General features: G+C 43.6%; 1 protein-coding gene and 1 long non-coding RNA gene across 3 annotated transcripts in view; one reads left to right on the plus strand and one right to left on the minus strand.

The window, feature by feature from the left end:
* The window catches only part of KCNE2 (potassium voltage-gated channel subfamily E regulatory subunit 2), a 91927-nt gene extending 75512 nt beyond the window's left edge, over positions 1-16415 (plus strand). The window contains exon 3 of one of the 2 annotated variants that reach the window (XM_021935532.2): positions 15857-16415. In XM_021935532.2, the coding sequence (XP_021791224.1) occupies positions 15857-16240 (384 nt within the window). In that variant the 3' untranslated portion in view covers positions 16241-16415. Of the gene's footprint in view, positions 1-15366 lie in introns of those variants that run through there. The other variant, XM_021935533.2, reaches the window with a different exon arrangement.
* On the minus strand, positions 1717-6229 carry LOC108584896. The gene is made up of 2 exons (XR_001900477.3): positions 6135-6229; positions 1717-3282 (listed from the first exon to the last, which is right to left on the minus strand). It is a non-coding gene; the product is annotated as an uncharacterized LOC108584896 (long non-coding RNA).
* Positions 16416-20078: the final 3663 nt, after the last annotated feature.

Below are 20078 nucleotides of genomic sequence, written 5' to 3' on the forward strand. Positions count from 1 at the left end.
AGAAAAGCAAATTCCAAAGCCTTTCTCTGGGCTGTTGGCAGCCGCTGCAGGCAGCGGAGGGAGCGCCACCTGCCCAGAGCACGTGAGGTTGGTTTTCATTGTCACTGCAGAGGTGACACCTCTGGACTTTGCTGCTGCTTAGGAACCAGGCACACTCGGCAGCACAGTGGGGACACAGTGTGGCCATTTTGAACACCACAGCCTGAGATTTAGATTTTTCTTTCTCTGGCCCTAGCAAAAGGGACCCCTATGCTAAACATGCTGCCTAGAGAGGCTTGAAAGAGAATAAACGAGACTGTGGTTGGCAGAGGTTCTCCAGATGTGGACAGCAGGCTCTCCTGGGCCATGCCCTTTCTGAATACTCAGTCCAGCTGTGCTATCTCCGTGAGGTTGCTAACTGGAAGCAAATTCTGAAAGCCACCCCACTTTGGGTGGCTTTCTGGGATTTCAGCCAATCCCAGAGAGGCCTGGAGATGAGCTTCCTTTAAGACAAGGCAAGGAACCATGGGTTTGTTCTAAATTTTCAAGGACATGGAATCCTTTGAAAAGATCTCTTAATGGAGAAGGTGCTTGACTTTGGCGGACATCCCCCGTGGAGTCCAAACCTGAGAGCATCGGGAAAGCAGAAGGTGGGAATTCATGGTGAGGGGTGTGTGTTCCCAGGGAGAAGCTGGGGGCGCTTTTCCTGCCCTGAACACTCTCCATCCTGGGTTTCTGTCTTTGAATTAGAAACAAAAGTTCCAGGGAAAACCCACTTCAAAATCTGCCCAAATAAAGGGCTGTGACAATAAGGAGATGTTGTCAAAAAATATGTCTTTATGGTTTGGATCTCTGTCCCCAACAAATCACATGTCGAATTGTGATCCCTAATGTTGGAGGTGGGGCCTGGTGAGAGGTGATTGGATCATGGGGGTGGATTTCTCATGAATAGTTTAGCACCATCATCCCCTTGGTGCTGTTCTCGTGATAGTGGGAGCTCTCGTGAGAGCTGGTTCTTTTTGTGGGAGGGGGGAGGGGAGGGATAGCATTAGGAGATATACCTAATGTAAATGATGAGTTAATGGGTGCAGCACACCAACACGGCACATGTATACATATGTAACAAACCTGCACGTTGTGCACATGTACCCTAGAACTTAGAGTATTAAAAAAAAAAAAAAAAGTGTGGCACTCCCCCCCCCACCTCTTCCTTTTGCTCTGGCCATGAGAAGTGTTGGCTCCCCCTTTGTCTTCCGCCATGATTGTAAGTTTCCTGAGGCCTCCCCAGAAGCTGAGCAGATGCCAGCATCATGCTTCCTGTATAGCCTGCAGAACCATGAGCCAAAGTTTAAGAGGTTTAGCCTGTTTTCTTTATAAATTACCCAGTCTCGGGTATGTCTTTATAGCAGTGTAAAAGTGAACTAATACATACACATCTGTCAGAAAAAGATACAACATTTAATAAAGATGGAATGTAAACATCAAGTATTTTTATTTACAAACAAATAAAAGTTTTAAACTAGAACTAAAATAATTTCTATAACACATGTTTTCACTGTTCTTCAATATTTCTCTTTTAACTTTTTAAAGATTTTCTTTTTAAAATTTTCTTGTAGAGATGGGGTCTTGCTATGTTACCCAGTCTGGTCTCGAACTCCTGGCCTGTGATCCTCCCTCCTTGGCCTCCCAAAATGCTGGGATTACAGGCAAGAGCCATCACACCCAGCCAAGATTTTCTTTTTTATTGTCTGCATTTATTATATGCAACAAGATGTTTTGACGTACATATATGGAGTGATTACCACAGACAAGCAAATTAACACACCGTTAACATATTACATGCACCATTAACGTGTCCTTGTTCTTGTGTGTGTGTGTGGTGGGGGGTATGTGTGGTAAGAGCACCTAAAACCTACTCTCTTGGCAGATTTCCAGTGTACAATGTGTACAATGCTTATAAACATTTTTCTCTATTAAAACAAAACAAAAAACCACCACATATATGGAAAGGGCTGCGCTGGATGCCTGAAGAGGAAGCTTGATGGTTCTAAGCAAAGAACCAAAAGGAGCCTGATCTACAGAAAAATTGGAAAGCCGGCAAAGTTTGCTGTGAGAGCCCTTTCTCTGCTCCCACCTGTGCTGATCTCCTTTCTTCCTACAAGAGCCCATTGGCCTTTTATAGTTCCTGGGAAAAATGAAGCCGCCTTGAATTCGAGACTTCCCCCTCTCCTTCCCATCCAGTTTCAACCCCCACACACCTGTGGCCTGCACACTGGGGGTTCTTTTCTGTTTGTTTTGATCATCTTCCTCTTTGAAAATAACCTTCGTAAAACAAACCGAATACGGCACCATTTCCCTCCAGATTCATGCTCCAGGAAGAAAGGGTGCTGGAGGCTCCCGGGGGCCTCACAGCCCACATGATCTCTGTGTTACATTCATTTTCCACTAACAAATCACAGAACATACCCTGCCATTAGGCTCATGCCAGGCGTCTTTGTTAACTTTGGGTCTTGCTGAAGTTGAGTAATGTCAGGGCAAATAGAACACAAGGAAGCTGAGGCGTTCTCTGGCTTTCCGTTGCAAAACAGACCTGTTGATGCTTGGTGACAAGCTTCTCAATTCCAGAAGCATGAAGCCAGCAAGGCTGGGAAAGTCCCTTGGGTGAAGGCTCCATCAGAAGAGAATAAACTTTATCAAAACGTGGTTAGCCCTATCACAGCAGCAGCATTTCAGAAGCATCCTACAAAGTTGCTTGTTTCGTTGACAAACTCAAGAAACCCCACATGTTTGGAGAGTTCTTGGTGAAGCCTGTTCATTGGAAGTGGTCATGCTTGTGTGTAGCTTAGAGGAGAAGAAAATTCCAGTGGTTCCTCAGTCAAATGGTGTAATCCACTCCAGAATCATTGCCATCTCTTCTAATATTCTGAACCAGGCATAGAGAAAGTAGAAGCTCAGTGCACAGCTAAATGAAATTACCAGAGATTCTCAAGGCCGCCATTTCCAGCTTTTCACAAAACCACTGTGCTCACATCAAGAGCATCAAGGAAAGCTTCCTATTCCGTGAGCTCCACTAGAAACGTCACGTATTGTTCATGGTTTTGAAAAGGTGAAAAGTTTCTTTTCCAGAATATTCTTCATTGGAATGATAATCTTGGTACCTTGTAAATCAGTGGCATTGTTTATTTCATCACAGCCAGAATCTAGAATTATCACCATTCTTTTGGGATACAGTGAGAGCTTTTTTCCAGCCAGACACAGAATGAGCAATACAGGTAAGGTCCCTGTTGTCATGGAGCTCAAGTTCTGTTAGAGACAGGAAAGAAAAAAACAATCAGTAAAACAGGATAACTTCATAATTCAAAGGCGCCATGCACAGCTGTGAGGCTATGCACAGGCTCCATTCAAACTATAGACTAAGTGACTGCTACTGCCTGGATTAAGCCCTGCCCTGCCTGGGCAACAGTACATGGCATCCCCACACAATTCAAATAATAAAAAGCGCTATCAGGAAGATAAAACGGGGTAGCCGATGACAGTGTGGGAGTCAGTATTGTATATTGCACAGGCAAGAGAAAGCCTGTCTGAGGAGGTATCATTTGACGTGAAAAAGGAAGAAGCTGTGCCAAGATCGGGGGAAAAGCATTAAGAGGCAGAGAGAGTAGCGTATGCAAAGGTGCTGAGGCAGTCTGTATAACTGCACCATGAAGAGGTCCCTGTCCGAATCTCTGGAAGCTGTGAATATGTTACCTTACCTGGTAAAATGGACTTTGCAAGTGTGATTATTAAGTTAAGGATCTTGAGATGGGAAGATGATCTTGGATTATCCAGGTGGGACAAATGCAATCACGAGGCTCCTTATAAGAAGCAGGCAGGGGGCTCAGAGAGTGGGAGAAAATGTGATCGCAAAAGAAGAGGCTGGGCTGGGTGCGGTGGCTCACGCCTGGAATCCCAGTGTTTTGGGAGGTTGAGGCAGGCAGATCATTTGAGGTCAGGAGTTTGAGACCAGCCTGGCCAACATAGTGAAACCCCATCTCTACTAAAAATACATGAAAATTAGCCTGGCATGGTGGCGGGCACCTGTAGTTCCAGCTACTAGGGAGGCTGAGGCAGGAGGATCACTTGAACCCAGGAGGTGGAGGCTGTAGTTAGTTGAGATTGTGCCACTGCACTCCAGCCTGGGTGGCAGAATGAGACTCAGAAAGAAAGAAAGAAAGAAAGGAAGGAAGGAAGGAAGGAAGGGAAGGAAGGAAGGAAGGAAGGAAGGAAGGGGAAAGAAAGAAAAGAAAGAGAGAGAGAAAGAAAGAACGAAAGAAAGGAGGGAGGGAGGGAGGAAGGAAAGAAGAAAGAAAGAAAAGAAAGAAAGAAGGAAGGAAAGAAAGAAAGGAAAGGAAGGAAGGAAGGAAGGAAGAAAAAGAAAAAGCAAGCAAGCAAGCAAGCAAACAAGCAAGCAAAGCAGAGGCTGGAGGGATGCCAGGATGCCACGGAGAGGGCCAAGAGCCAAAGAATGTAGGTGGCCTCTGGAAGCTGCAAAAGGTAAAGAAATGGATTCACACCACCCCCCGGCCTCAACCCCCAGAGCATCCAAAAGAAACTCTGCTGCCATCTTGATGTTAGCCCAGTGAAATCCACTTTGGACTTCTGACCCCAGAACTTTAAGATAATATAATAAATATGTGTTGTTTAAGTCACTTAAGTTTGTGGTCATTTGTTATAACAGCAATGGGAAGCTAATACAGATCCAAAGACAAAAACAAAACAAAAAGCAGAGAAGCAGGATGAGACTATGTGAGAAGAAAGTGAGCTCGCAGAAAGGACCAGCGGCCAGCTTTCCCATGGCCTGGCCAGCTGCACTAAGCAGTCTGGATTTTATCTTCAAGGTGAAAGGAACCCAGTGGAGAGTTTCAAGCAGGTAATCATACCTGGCTGATTACAGGTATGAGCCACCATGCCCAGCCTCTTTTCCTTTTAATGAATTCATTTACTGTATAAATTTGCCTCTAATGTTCACATTGTCTACATCCCAGAAGTTTTCATATATATTGCAGTTCCTTTGTAATTTAATATCGTATTATCTGTGTGTTTTCCTCTTTATCCATATGTTAAGTGTGATGCACTTATTTTTTGGTTTTCAGATATATTAAGGTGTACAGACTATATTTTTGTTGATTGATAATTTAACAGCATTGTGGTAATAGAACCCAGTCTATATAAAGCTGATATTTAAAAATGTGGTTGGACTTCTTTTGGACCCAGCACATGGTGAGTTTTTAAAACCGTTTTATGGACACTTGTAAAGAATGCACATCATTTATTGGTTAGGTGTGGGTTGTCTCTATCTATTCATTTTATAAAGGTAATTAATTCTATTACTCAAATATTCTATATGTTTGCTTTTTAAAAAAATGTATCAGTTTCTGAAACCTAATTCCTACCATTGTGGATGCCTCAATTTCTTGTAAACCTGCCTGTTTTGCTTTGGATATTTTGAGTCTACGTATAAGCCCATGATTTTACTATCTTCCTCGCAGGTTGTTTCTTTTATTAAATTATAGTGACATTTCATATCCTATGGATCACCTGAAATTTCACTTTTTCTTAGATTTCTGCATTTTAGCCTTAGCTTGGTATGTTTTTTCATCACTTTATTTTCAAGTTTTCATTTGCTTTTATTTTGGATGCGCTTTATTTTGTATTTTATTTTTTGAGAGAGAGTCTCGCTGTTTCACCCAGGCTGGAGTGCAGCAGCGTGATCTTGGCTCACTGCAACCTCTGCCTCCCAGGTTCAAGTGATTCTTATGCCTCAGCCTTCCAAGTAGCTGGGTGTGCCACCATGCCTGGCTGATTTTTATATTTTTAGTAGAGATGAGGTTTCACCATGTTGGCCAGGCTGGTCTCGAACTCTTGTCTCAGCTTCCCAAAGTCCTGGGATTATAGGAGTGAGCCACCGCCCCAGGCCTAGATGTTTATCTTTTAAGAAGCATATAGCTAGATTTTATTTTGTTATTTAATTTAATAATAATTCTTTTCATAGGTGCTTATTTTATTTAAGGATATTGTGATTATAGATATATTTGAATATTATCTTAGTCATTAGGGCAGTCATAGTAAAAATTATAAACTGGATGACTTATAAACAACAAAAAGGTATTGCTCACAGTTTGGAGGCTGGGAAGTCCAAGATCGAGGCACTGGCAGAGGCGGTGTCTGGTGAGGTCTCCCTCTTTGGTTCATAGACGGCGCTTTCTAGCTGTGACCTCACATGATGGAAGGAGAAGCAAACTTCCCTGCAGCCTCTTTTAAAAGGGCACTACTCACATTCACTGGGTCTCCATCCTCTTGGCCTAACCACTTCCCAAAAGTCCTACCTTTTAGTAATATCACATTGGGAGTTAGGATTTCCCTATATGAATTTTGGGGGGACACAAACATTTATGCCACAGCAGATTTATTTCTACCACCTTATTTGGTGATTTCTGGTTGTTGTTTTTTTTAGACAGAGTCTTGCTCTGTTGCCCAGGCTGGAGTGCAATAGCATGATCTCAGCTTACTGCAACCTCCGCCTCCTGGGTTCAAGTGATTCTCCTGCCTCAGCCTCCCAAGTAGCTGGGATTATAGACGCCTGCCACCACGCCCAGCTAATTTTTGTATTTTTAATAAAGACGAGGTTTCACCATTTTTGCCAGGCTGGTCTTGAACTCCTGACTTCAGGTAATCCACCCGCCTCAGCCTCCCAAAGTGCTGGGATTACAAGCATGAGCCACTATGCCCAGCTGGTGATTTCTGTTTAAAAATTTTTTCTTAAAGTGTTTTTCCCACTTAGTTTTTCATTGAATGGGTAAAACATTCTACATTTGCTTTTATTAAAACAAGAAATGAATTTTGTTGCATTTCAATTTACAGATTGTATTTCTGTTTCTCGTGATCACCCACACGTTGTTAACATGATAGTACGTGCCATGTGAGGTCAAAGACTGCTCCACGCTGGGAGAACTCATTCAAGCAAAACAGCAGAGCTGTCCCTTAAAATTGATTTCTGGGAAGATAAGTTACTTTTTATTTCATTCATACAATTTAATTTTATTTTAATTCATTTTTAAGGGAACATCACATTTCGTATGAAAAAAACAAAGATTTTTAAAAATATTCTCCTTATGGGAAATAAATATATTTATAATTACATGCCTGTAATTACCAACGCGTAGTCAAACATGCTGCTTTGATTCTCCTCTCCTGGGCACCGGGGAATTCAAGAGTGAAGTTAAACCACAAGGGCTGAGTTAGAAGATTGACCTCAGTTCCCTGTTCCCACCAGCAGGTGGCACCGTCTCCTAGCGGAATTCTTACTAGAACGTTTTGCTTCCGTTTCTGCAGAGGCGTGGTGAACTGAGTTGCACCATCCAAGTGTTCCTCCTGGCTGAGTTTGCCTATCTTGTTCAGTGAAGGCAACTCATGAGGACAAATGGTGTTAATGAGAAGCTTGTGCGGAGTTAAAGGGATCCTTCTATTTCTTTAAAATACACGTAATAACGCTAACTCTGCAATAATTTGTAGATCATTTTAAATCTTAGCCATCTTCCTCTTGCCACCCAGTGTGCTTCAAGCCACATGGTTCAGAGCACCATTTAATATGAAACTCCAATTTTAAAACAAAGTGAACCTTCCTCTTACAAAACCATGAGACAAGTTACAGAGTAATGACCACCCACATGATCTTGAAGTGATTTTGAGTGAGTGAATGTAACTTCCGTGGCTGCCATTTAAACTGGATTCAAATCCAAATGGCTCCATCTCCATGTCATCGGACCTCTTGTGCCCTGATTCCCTTGACTAAGTTCATAGTACCTTCTACATCGGGTTGTGGTAATGGTTACCTGAGGTTAATCATTAGCACTCCTAAATGACAGCCAATATAAAGACTCAGTTCTCCCAAATCCATGATACTAAAGGATCTTTTGGTAAATAGAGTTTGCTTAGCTCTTGCTAGGTCTTTAAATACTTTGCTGGGGGCCAGGCACCATGGCTCACACCTGTAATCCCAGTGCCTTAGGAGGCTGAGGCTGGAGGATCCCTTGTGGTCAAGAGTTTGAGACCAGCCTGGGCAAGAGAGCAAGGCCCTATTTCTACAAAAAATAAAAATTAGTCAGGCGTACTACACACTTGTAGTCCCATTACTTGGGAGGCTGAGGCAGGAGGATCCCTCAAGCCCAAGAGTTCAAAGCTGCAGTGAGCTGTGATGGTGCCACTGCACTCCAGCCTGGGTGACAGAGTGAGACAGAGTAAGACTCTGTTTCAAAACAACGACAACAACAGCAAACAAAAACGAAAACCTCAAAACCTCTTTGTTGGACTTACTTCCGTCTCCTCCATGTAGTACTTTAGTACCCTTGCGGCTCGTTTCTCTTTTACAAGACAACAATGTTGTTATAAAGTCATTTGGAAATGGTCCCATGGAGGAGTATTTACACAAAATTTAGCGTATTTAGTATCTTCAGAACATGGCACTTGCCTGGAATTATACTGACCTCCTCAACCCACACCAACCACCCAGAGATGGCTGTTCTCGACTCCTCTCCCTGGGGCCCTGTCCTTCTCCTCCTCCTCCTCCTCCTTCCTCCTCCTTTCTTCTTTCTTCTTTCTCCTTCTCCTTCCTCTTTTTTTTTTTTTTTGAGACAGAGTGTCACTCTGTCACACAGGCTGTAGTGCCATGGTGTGATCTCAGCTCACTGCAACCTCTGCCTTCTAGGTTCAAGTGATTCTCCTGCCTCAGCCTCCAGAGTAGCAGGGACAGAGTAGCATTTTTTAAGTAGAGATGAGGTTTCACCATGTTGGCAAGGCTGGTCTCGAACTCCTGATCTCAGGTTCTTCTCCCGCCTCAGCCTCCCAAAGTGCTGGGATTACAGGCGTGAGCCACCGCACCCGGCCCTTCCCACGTGTTCTGGCAGGGAATGCTGTTGTCCCCCAAGCCTACCCTAAGAGGAAGACTTCTTCTGGGGAGAGATGCTCACTGTGCCCAGGTCCTTCCCTGGCTGGAGCTGGCAGGAAGGGTCCCAGAGCAGGGACTTGTGCCACTCTGCCCAAAGCCAGAGTCCCTGAGGCACCCCCTCCATGAGGCACCAAGGTGAATTCCAGCTGCCAGTTAGTATTTAACTTTCCACATACGATTAGATTAAACATGTGGGTTCATAAAAGCCTAGGATTGCAGACTGCAGTTGCAAGGGCTTAGATGGTCGTAAGGTGAAGGTGCCTAGCAGGCTGAGGCTTGTGTGCAACCCACAAGAGAGCTCGCTGACACCAGCAAGAAGGTTCAGAACAGCCTGGCTTTGGAAAGAAATTTCATCCTGCCCACACACTGCATAGGTAAGTCTTAGCACGCGCTCTTTATGTTTTGAGGAATTAAGTAACAAAGTTATCTATTTGCCTTTTCCAGAAAATGATAAAAGGAATTATTTTCCTGGTATATGGCCTGGCTCCTCATCCACTCTTCCTTCTTTCCTTCCTGTGTTTTCCGTACTCATGTCTTTGTTAATTGCCTTAGAACGAAAATTTTGAGAGTTTTTTTAAATGGAGGATTCATGGTAAATGCAGGTAATCATATTGTTTTCTCTTCTTGATATGAACATGAAAGACTTTGCTGCCTTTTGTAGGCCCGGGTGATGCGAGTAATCTACCATGTTTCAAGAAAAGAAAACTTTGGGGCCAGGCGCAGTGGCTCACGCCTGTAATCCTAGCACTTTGGGAGGCCAAGGTGGGCGGATCACCTGAGGTCAGGAGATCGAAACCAGCCTGGCTGACATGGTGAAACCCATCTCTACTAAAAATACAAAAAAATTAGCCGGGCTTGGTGGCTGGCGCCTGTAGTCCCAGCTACTTGGGAAGTTGAGGCAGGAGAATGAACCCGGGAGGTGGAGCTTGCAGTGAGACCAGATCGTGCCACTGCACTCCAGCCTGGGCGACACATCAAGACTCCATCTCAAAAAAAAAAAAAAAAAGAAAACTTTGGACTTTGGGGTCAAATGAATGTTACTTTCCTAATAGTGTCCTGATTGCCCTTGTCATGAATAACACACATTTGTGACAGGAGTGGCTGGAATTAGGGGATCATTCTGTAGCCTAGAGACAGGGCACCACTAATGACATGTGTAAGCTCAAACCGTGGTCTTGATCTTATGTCTTGTATCCAGTTAAGCCAACTGGTCACAGCAATGAAAACAGAGTTATTGGAATGTGTGACCTCTGCTAGGACAGTCAGTGCTGGCCCCTGGTTTGGGTGATGTGAGTTCTAGTCCAGGCACTGCAGCCAACTTGAGAGGCCTGTGATCTTGGACAGGTGACTTAAGCTCTCTAGGCTATAGTTATTCAACCTATCAGAGAGCAAACCAGCCTAAATGATCTCCAGGGCCCTGCCTGTGCTAGGACTCAGCAAGAAGCATTCACTGGAAATGGAGGTCCTCCTAGGTTGATATACATTAATTGCCCATATTTGACCATTTCTAACTTGTATATAAATGGCCATTTCATATAATTCCAGAGAACATAAATAATAGCTGTCTTACCATTACTAAAGTAAATGCCTATTATGATACTCTACTTAGGGGTAGGATAAGTATGTATACCAAATATGGCTTGTTTTGTTTTGATTTTTGAGACAGGGTCTCACTGTCACTGCTGAGTGCAGTGGTGTGATCATGGCTCACTGCAGCCTTGACCTCCCAGGTTCAAGCTATCCTCCCACCTCAGCCTCCTGAGTAGCTGGGACTATAGGAGTGTGCCACCACATCCAGCTAATTTTTTATTTTTTGTAGAAGTGGTGTCTCACTGTGTTGTCCAGGCTGATCTCAAACTCCTGGATTCAAGCGATCCTCCCGCCTCAGCCTCCCGAAGTGCTGGGATTACAGGTGTGAACCACTGCGCCTCCAAATATGGTTGATGTCTATCAGTTAAACAGTAATTCTGGGAATAAAAAATTGAAATCAACCCACTTATAATTTGAATGTCTTGGTATAATGTCCTTCAATGGAACTGTTTTCACACACTGTGATTTGTTTTTTCCCTGTGGTCATGGAGCAGGCGTGGGCCACTCAGCCACATCTCATGCATCCGTATGCAAAAGCCAAATCCCTTTTGGATCCTGTTTATTTGGCCTGGCCAGGGGTCAGCACTCAGGTATTTAATCCCCATAGGCCCTTTCATCTCTGTGATTAAGTCTTATCAAAAAGCACCTCCTGACCTGCTTAGCAATGGGGCCTTTGTTCACATTAGAAGGCTTGAACAAATAACGGGCAGTTGGGGCCAGTTAGCTCTAAAAGGCTGGTGAACGCTGCCATGCCTGCATCTGGAAACAAACCCAAATGACTCCAGTGGAATCCAGCACTGAAGTCCCTCATCTCAAAGACCTTTTGTGGCAGAGATTCTTGGATGGGCCTTAGGGGGCCCAGGAGTCCCCTGAAATTGAATGTAGAGTTTCCTATGTGCATATGTATACTTTCTTGGGGAAAAATAAAGTCACATCATTTTATTTTACTTTTCGAGGGATCTTTGGCACCGCTCCTCCCCCACCCCCAATTCCCACACCCCTTAAGAATAAATCAAGAATCACTGTTCTGGTAGTTTCGAATTGAATTCCACAGAGAGAGGAACTGTCATTCATTCATACATTCATTCAACAAACTTTTAGTAAAGATTTGCTACGTACCCATCGCTGCGTACGGTCCTGGGATTCAGAGATGAGTAAAGCAATCCCTGCCTTCCAGGGGCTCAAGCTCTCCTGTCATCGGGACTCAGTTACTTAATCTCAATAAATATCCTGAAGGTAGGAGTTTATAGAGTGGTTTTGAGGATCACATGAATAAACACACAATACATGGGTAATTGAAAAACGAAAACAAAACCAACATGGTCGTTTGCAGAAGGGGCACAGAAAAAGGGCCTCTGCCTAGACCTGGGGAGGTCAGGGAAAGTACTGTGGATTGGTAACAGCTGGCGGGGTTCCTACGAGAGAAAAAGAACTATACCCACAGAACCAGACCCTGTCTCTTTAAAAAAAAGGCGTGGCATGGTGACTCAAACCTGTAATCCCAGCACCTTGGGAGGCTGAGGCAGGGGGATCACTTGAGGCTGGGAGTTTGACAACATAGTGAGACCTCATCACTACTTTTTTATTTTAAAAAAGAGTTAATAAAAAATAAAATTAAAATAAAAGGGTAAAAGAGCCACTGGCAAAGTCTTGAGTGGATTAAAGCCAGCTCAGCTAACTTTCACAGCAGACTATATCATTGAAAAGGGGAAAAAGCACATGTCTGTTACATTGCTTAGGAAATGTGCTTGGTATATACCCTGGGACAATCTTATCTATATTTGTTAAGTTTCCTTCCAGCCCACTAGTCTGTGTGACCAGAAGAGGGAGAGAAAGATCTGAGAGCTCTCTAAGTAATAGAACTTAAAACATCAGACAGAGGAGAGTATATTATCTTGGTGACGGTAATTCTCAATGAGGAAGATCTTGGGGAGGGATGTTCTATGGGAGAAATGCCTGCAAGTTTATTTGTTTAATAGGTTTGTTTATTCAGTTTATTGAAATTCCTTTCCCAGATGGGGAGATCTGAAACTTCTCTTTTTGTGAAGGAAACAAAAGTCGCATGCTAGAGACGGCAGGTCTTTAGAACGGCAGCAAACCCACTGCTGGGATGTTGGGGCTTTTACTAGTGGCCAGTCACAGGTTTACCTCCTGCCTGTGCTCCTTCCAGCTGCGTTGAAACCCACTTGCCCCATCTGTGAACCGTGTTCAGCTCCATTTTCTGAGCCCCCTTATCTTTCTGTCCATACCTGTTACAACTCTTTACACATTGCATCGTCTTTGATTTGGTCTCTCCCATTCAACCCAGCCTCTCACAGAGTTCCTGTCATCTCTGCAATTTCATCGCCTAGCATAGTACCTGGCACTTTAATTCATGCATCAAACGTCCATTGAGTGCCTTCTATGTGTCAGAAATCTGCTATACCGAGCTAGACAAAGTTGGCAGACATGACAGCCGAGTTGGAAAGATGAGACCCTAAACCAATAATCACACACACACACACACACACACACACACACACACACCATATATATGTATGTACAAAAAAACTTGGCCGGGAGCAGTGGCTCACACCTGTAATCCCAGCACTTTGGGAGGCCAAGGCAGGTGGATCACGAGGTCAGGAGATCGAGACCATTCTGGCTAACACGGTGAAACCCGTCTCTACTAAAAATACAAAAAATTAGCTGGGCATGGTGGCAAGTGCCTGCAGTCCCAGCTACTTGAGAGGCTGAGACAGGAGAATCACTTGAACCTGGGAGGCAGAGGTTGCAGTGAGCTGAGATCATGCCACTGCACTCCAGCCTGGGTGACAGAGCAAGACTCTGTCTCAAAAGAAAAATAAAATAAAATAATAAAATAAAGTAAAATCTTTTGCCTTGCAATCATTTGCCTTGATGTCTGAAGCCCCACAATTCTCTAAAAACAGAGATGTATAAAAAAGCTCACGTACATAATTCTCTGAAAACAGAGAATATAAATGAGTAATTGCTCCATTTAACTAACATTTGTTGAGTGCTTGTTAAAAATATGGCATGATTCTAGCTGGTGTGAGGTTACCAATCTTTTTTAAACAAAAGTAATATAAATATATACACACACATTTAGTTACTGCATATGTGACGTGTGCTTTTGAAGAAAAAGGAGATGCTGTTGGAGGAAAACGGTGCTGGTGGTGGGAAGAGATTTAGAGTAGGGCCAGGGAAGTATTCTCAGAAGGGACAACTAGCTGGAAACTAAACAATGAGGAGGTTACAAAGATTGGTAACCTCACACCAGCTAGAATCATGCCGTATTTATAACAAGCACTCAACAAATGTTAGTTAAATGGAGCAATTACTCATTTATATTCTCTGTTTTCAGAGAATTATATACGTGTGCTTTTTAATACATCTCTGTTTTTAGAGAATTGTGGGGCTTTAGACATCAAGGCAAACATCAAGGCAAACGATTGCAAGGCAAAAGATTTTATTTTATTTTATTTATTTATTTATTTATTTTGAGACAGAGTCTTGCTCTGTCACCCAGGCTGGAGTGCAGTGGCACGATCTCAGGTGGAAGAGAAAGGCAAAGGTGTTCTAGGTTGAGAGAACAGGATGTGCTAATGTCCTGAGGCAAGAGAGCTTACTGACAGGGAGGGAAGATGTCAGGTGTGACCGAACTGTAGTGAGCAAAGGGTAACTGAGGAGGTGGTCGGGAGCCTGCTCAGCCAATGGGGTAAATGTTGTTAAGGAATTAGGACTTGATTTTAAGAACAACCATCGCATCATTTTACAAGCAAACAAATGACACTATAATTTCCCTCTTCAAAAAGGCACACTGGCCGGGCACGGTGGCTGATGCCTGTAATTCCAGCACTTTGGGAGGCCAAGGTGAGTGGATCACCTGAGGACAGGAGTTCAAGACCAGCCTGGCCAACATGGTAAAACCCCATCTCTACCAAAAACACAAAACTGAGCCAGGCGTGGTGGAACGTGCCTGTAGTCCCAGCTACTCGGGAGGCTGAGGCAGGAGAACCGCTTGAACCCAGGAGGCAGAGGTTGCAATGAGAAGAGATTATGCCACTGCACTCCAGCCTGGGCAAAAGCGAGATTCCGGAAAAAAAAAAAAAAAAAAGGCACATTGATGGCTATTCAAGGCAAAGAGGGTCACATATAACCCCAAAGAGATGGCTCTGGGGAGGGTTGTGTTGTATTACATTGTTGGCATTGTATTATCCAGGTGAGAGATGCTGGCGGCTGGGCAGTGCCAGTGGGAATGAAAAGCAGAGATGGATTTGAAACATAGGAATAATCTCTCAGATTGTTTCTTGGCATCACTTACCTAAAATGCTTCTTTCAAATATGGATGTACACACCCCTCCCTTTAGGATACTTGGGACAATGTGCCACCTAGACATAGGGGATGGAACAAATTGGAGAGTCCGTCAATGCCCCCTGCAATCTTTTCCCTCCATGTTATCTCATAATGCCCCACAATTCTCTAAAAACAGAGAACATAAATGAGTCATTGGTTCATTCAACTGACGTTTGTTGAGTGCTTATGAATGTGGCGGCATTATTCTAGCTCTTGTGAGGTTACCAATTTTTTTTTTTTTTTTTTTTTTTGAGATGGAGTCTTGCTCTGTCACCCAGACTGGAGTGCAGTGGCGCGATCTCGGCTCACTGCAAGCTCTGCCTCCCGCGTTCACACCATTCTCCTGCCTCAGCCTCCTGAGCAGCTGGGACCACAGGCACCCGCCAGCACTCCTGGCTAATTTCTTTTTTCTTTTTTTTTTGTACTTTTAGTAGAAACGGGGTTTCACCATGTTAGCCAGGATAGTCTCCATCTCCTGACCTCGTGATCCACCCACCCTGGTGAGGTTACCAGTTTTTTAAAAAACAAAAGTAATGCAAGATTGCTGATGAAAATTTGGAATATGAGAAAAGCATAAAGAAGAAAATATATCTTTAAGCACACCACCCACTGTTAACATTCTGATCTATGTACTTCTAATATTTTCTCCATTTTCACATGTATACATACATTTATTTACATGCATATGTAGATATCAAAGTGTATATATATAATTTTGTCTGCCTTTAACATTTTTATTGTACAATAATCATGCATTATAAAAAAAAGAAGTGAAAATGTATACAATCAGTTTAAAGACTAACAAAATATAGATTCAATCACCAGCCAGGAGATGAAGAAATACTATTACTTCTCCCCTGGCATCTCCCTCCCACCTTTACATAGCCAAATCCAGAAAAGATCTGTTTTCCTAACCTTGTTTGCCTATTGTATTATCTAAATTGCAGCAGGAGGGAAGCATGTCTACTTTATCCAATTTCACACAGACGCTGGAAGACGTCTTCCAAAGGATTTTTATTACTTACATGGACAATTGGCGCCGGAACACGACAGCTGAGCAAGAGGCCCTCCAAGCCAAAGTTGATGCTGAGAACTTCTACTATGTCATCCTGTACCTCATGGTGATTATTGGAATGTTCTCTTTCATTATCGTGGCCATCCTGGTGAGCACCGTGAAATCCAAGAGACAGGAACACTCCAATGACCCCTACCACCAGTACATTGTAGAGGACTGGCGGGAAAAGTACAAGAGCCAAATCTTGAATCTAGAAGAATCAAAGGCCACCATCCATGAGAATACTGGTGCGACTGGGTTCAAAATGTCCCCCTGATAAGGGAGAAAGGCACCAAGCCAACATCTGACATCCAGACACGAAGAGATGCCAGTGCCACGAGAGTAATCCAAATTGTCATTGCTTAGAAGAAAGCGAGTTCCTTGCTCTCTGTTGAGAATTTTCATGGAGATTATGTGGTTGGCCAATAAAGATAGATGACATTTCAATCTCAGTGATTGATGCTTGCTTGTTGGAGCAATAGTTTGTGCTGAAGACCTCTTTTGCTTTCTGGGCAAGTAAATGTCATTTTAATCAATGTCAGTGGTGAAAATAAAGTCAAATTTGAAGTAAAGTGTCTGGGCAGTGGCCGTGGGGATAGAAAGGAGAGATTTACAAATCATTGAATCTTCTTTCTCATGAAACATCATTTGTGTGTGACAAATTCAATTTATAAAGAACCCAGATGTATTATGTAGAAGCTGAGGCTCAAAAGCTATCACTTGCTTACCAGAGAGACATAGGAGCATTTATCTATAACATTAATTCATGAGTGTGGAGTCAGAAGAGATGAATAAGCAAACCATAAGGTTACTTTATATTTATTGTTTTCCTGGCCTTTAACCTATTTAGAAGTCTTAAGACAGAACGAACATTCCTCTTTTTTTCTTTCTCTTTTGAGACCGGGTCTCGCTCTGTCACCCAGGCTGGAGTGCAGTGGTGCAATCTCAGCTCACTGCAGCCTCAATCTCCCAGGCTCAAGTGATCCTCCCACCTCAGCCTCCCTAGTAGCTGGGACTACAAGCACGTGTGCCACCACACCCAGCTAATTTTTGTATCTTTTTTTGTAAAGGCAGGGTCTCACTATGTTGCCCAGGCTGGTCTCAAACCTGAACAAACATTTCAAAGGACAAACAATCCATACCAGAGAAGTCAAATATTTAAGAACTACCCAGTATAACAAGAACACATTTTAAAACTAACATTTAAAGTTTTGCAGAAAACTAATCTTAAAAAGTTCTCATTAAGAAAAAAAAGTTACAATTGTTGCTTTATAAATGTATTCTTTTAACTCAATTTAGTTTTCCTCTATTTACAATTACTTATTTGCATTTGTGTTTAAGAAACTAAAGGATACAGAAAGGGTCTAAATTGCTGATGCCTTCTGAAGACCTAGACAGGAACTACTTAATATTTTACACCATGTGGGGCAGGATATCATAGAATGTCAGGGCTGATCATTCTACTGTTGGCAGAGACCACTTCACTTACAGATGAAAAAACTGTAGTCCACTGAGAGGAGACGATTTCATTCACTAATTCGGTCAGGCAACATTGACCTACTTGGTTCACTGGCCTAGACCCCAGGAGCATAAGGATGAACAAGGCTGGGCTCGGGGGCTCACGTCTGTAATCCCAGCACTTTGGGAGGCCGAGGTGGGCGGATCACCTGAGGTCAAGAGTTCAAGACCAGCCTGGCCAACATGGTGAAACTCCGTCTCCACTAAAAATATAAAAATTAGCCGGGTGTGCTGGCAGGTGCCTGTAACCCCAGATACTGGGGAGACAGAGGCATGAGAATCGCTTGAACCTGGGAAGGGAAGGTTGTAGTGAGCGGAGATTGTACCACTGCACTCCAGCCTGGGCGACAGACGCTAAACATCATAGTACAATATGACAAGGTCCTAACAGAGATCAATGCAAAGGGGACACAGCCAGCCAGTACAAGGACAGGAGGACATGTCTAACGCAGGTCAAGATCTTCTCTCTCAGAGCAGTGGAGAGTAGCAGGTCAACGGCAGCAGAGAGATGTGGGGCCTCAGCATCCCATAGCTTTATGCCTCCTAGTCTACCCTGTTCTTCTCCCTACACCCCAGCCAAGGCACAGCAATGATGGGCAAGGCCTCAAGCCTCAGGGTGCTAGGACAAAATTTAGAAAAAGAGGCTCTTCTTCAGAGAATGCTTATAGAACTCCTTATTCTAACCACAAGGTTTGTCTCTTTAAAATTACAGAGTGAGATATACACAAGGTATCTACTTCCTAACAGATTTGCAATTATGCCACGTGAAGCATTCAGTACAGTGTTAGAGAAAACTATCCATATTCCAAGAGCAGATGTAGGAAGAGTGACCTCCCTCCTCAGATCAGAAACCCAGAAATGCTGTCCCACCCAGAAACATCCATCTCAGAGAGGCCAGAGCAGCCATCAGGCTTTAAATCCCAGCCCTCTGCTCTGCATCTAGACAGAAAACCGAGGTTTCCATCAGGTGACAAAGACCCTCTCCTTAACCAAATTTTCAGGCTCCTCTGAGCCCTCTTCCTGACTACAGCCCAACAGTGCGCTATAAAAACTACAGACTCTTGGCACAAATGATTTCGCCCACCTTCGCACACACTAAGAGACTTAAACGCTAGCATAGGTTCTAAGAGCTGAAAGCTAAAGTGCCTGCCCGAGAAAAGTGAACGCCGCCTGAAGAATTTACCATTTGTTCCAACCAAAACCTGGTGACAGGCAGATAGTCCCCTGATCCCTCTCTTAAAGCAGTTACTTTAGAAAGTTTCAATTATAAATCCTTTCTCTCTCCCTTGAGATGTAAATCTTCTACCATTCAGAACCGTACTGTCTCTTTGAAATGCAAACATTCAAACTCTCTTTGCTGGATGGGTGCCTTGCTCTAACTTACTGCCCCCCATCATAGGCAGAAGTTTGCTTCTCCTCTAGATATGAGCCAATTAACAAACACAGATCACACTGACCAACCCCTTCCCACTTTTTATGCATTTCCACTTCCTTGACTCTGCTCAAGCCCCATCCCCACTCAGTTACCTTTGCACAAAGGGAAGTTGAGCTGGGCCTCTTCCCTCTGGCAATAGCTGATGATTTCAGTCAATCCTTACTGCTTTAACTAGTGACTGGCTTTCTTTACCTTTGGCACAGGTAAACACATGGAGAGCAAAATCAAGGTTTTTCTGGCGGGGTGCAGTAGCTCATGCCTGTAATCCCAGCACTTCGGGAGGCCAAGGTGGGAGGATCACTTGAGGTCAGGAGTTTGAGACCAGCCTGGCCAACATGATGAAACCCCATCTCTACTAAAAATACAAAAATTAGCTGGGTGTGTTGGCGGGTGCCTGTAATCCCAGCTACTCGGGAGGCTGAGGCAGGAGAATTGGTTGAACCTGGGAGGTAGAAGTTGCTGTGAACCGAGATTGTACCACTGCACTCTAGCCTGGGCGACAGAGTGAGACTCCATCTCAAAAAAAAAAAAAAAAAAAAAAAAAAAAAAAAAAAATCGAGGTTTTCCTAATTAAGTACATTTTATTATCATCACTGAAAGTACAGGTGATAACATAGAGGGTTATCAGCCAACTTCACTTTTGGGGAATGAGAAATGCTGAATCTCTCCAAGCATGTTGGGTGTCTAGTGGTTGAAGCCATCTGCCAAGATTGACACTCTAGGATCCACGCCCACCCAACCTGGGCTTTTCACTTTCAACCCAGCAACTGAAAATGTCAGTTCAAACAACTTGCTGTTTTTTCCTACCCCATTTGCTTTTAAAGTTCCTTCTGCCTGTTCTACTGGCTCCATATGACCGGAATATCACTTATTTCGTAAAGCATAGTTCAGATGTTATTTTAAAAGGAGCCCAGGATAGTGGCTGATTTGATAGAATCTAGACCCAGATTACCCAGGGTCAAGTCCCAGCTCTGGTACTTGCGGCCTTTAAAACCACGGAAAAATTACTTTAATCTCTTTGTGTCTCCATTTCCTCATTTGTGAAATGGTTCTCATTATAGCACCTCCCTTACAGCCTTGTTATGAGACTTAGGCAATAGCCACGAAGTGCTTAGAACAAAGCTATTTTTGTAACGTTCTCCAGGAACACTTCCCTTAACAG

The sequence above is a fragment of the Papio anubis genome, chromosome 4 (assembly GCF_008728515.1).
Source record: "Papio anubis isolate 15944 chromosome 4, Panubis1.0, whole genome shotgun sequence".
Taxonomy (NCBI): Eukaryota; Metazoa; Chordata; class Mammalia; order Primates; family Cercopithecidae; genus Papio; species Papio anubis.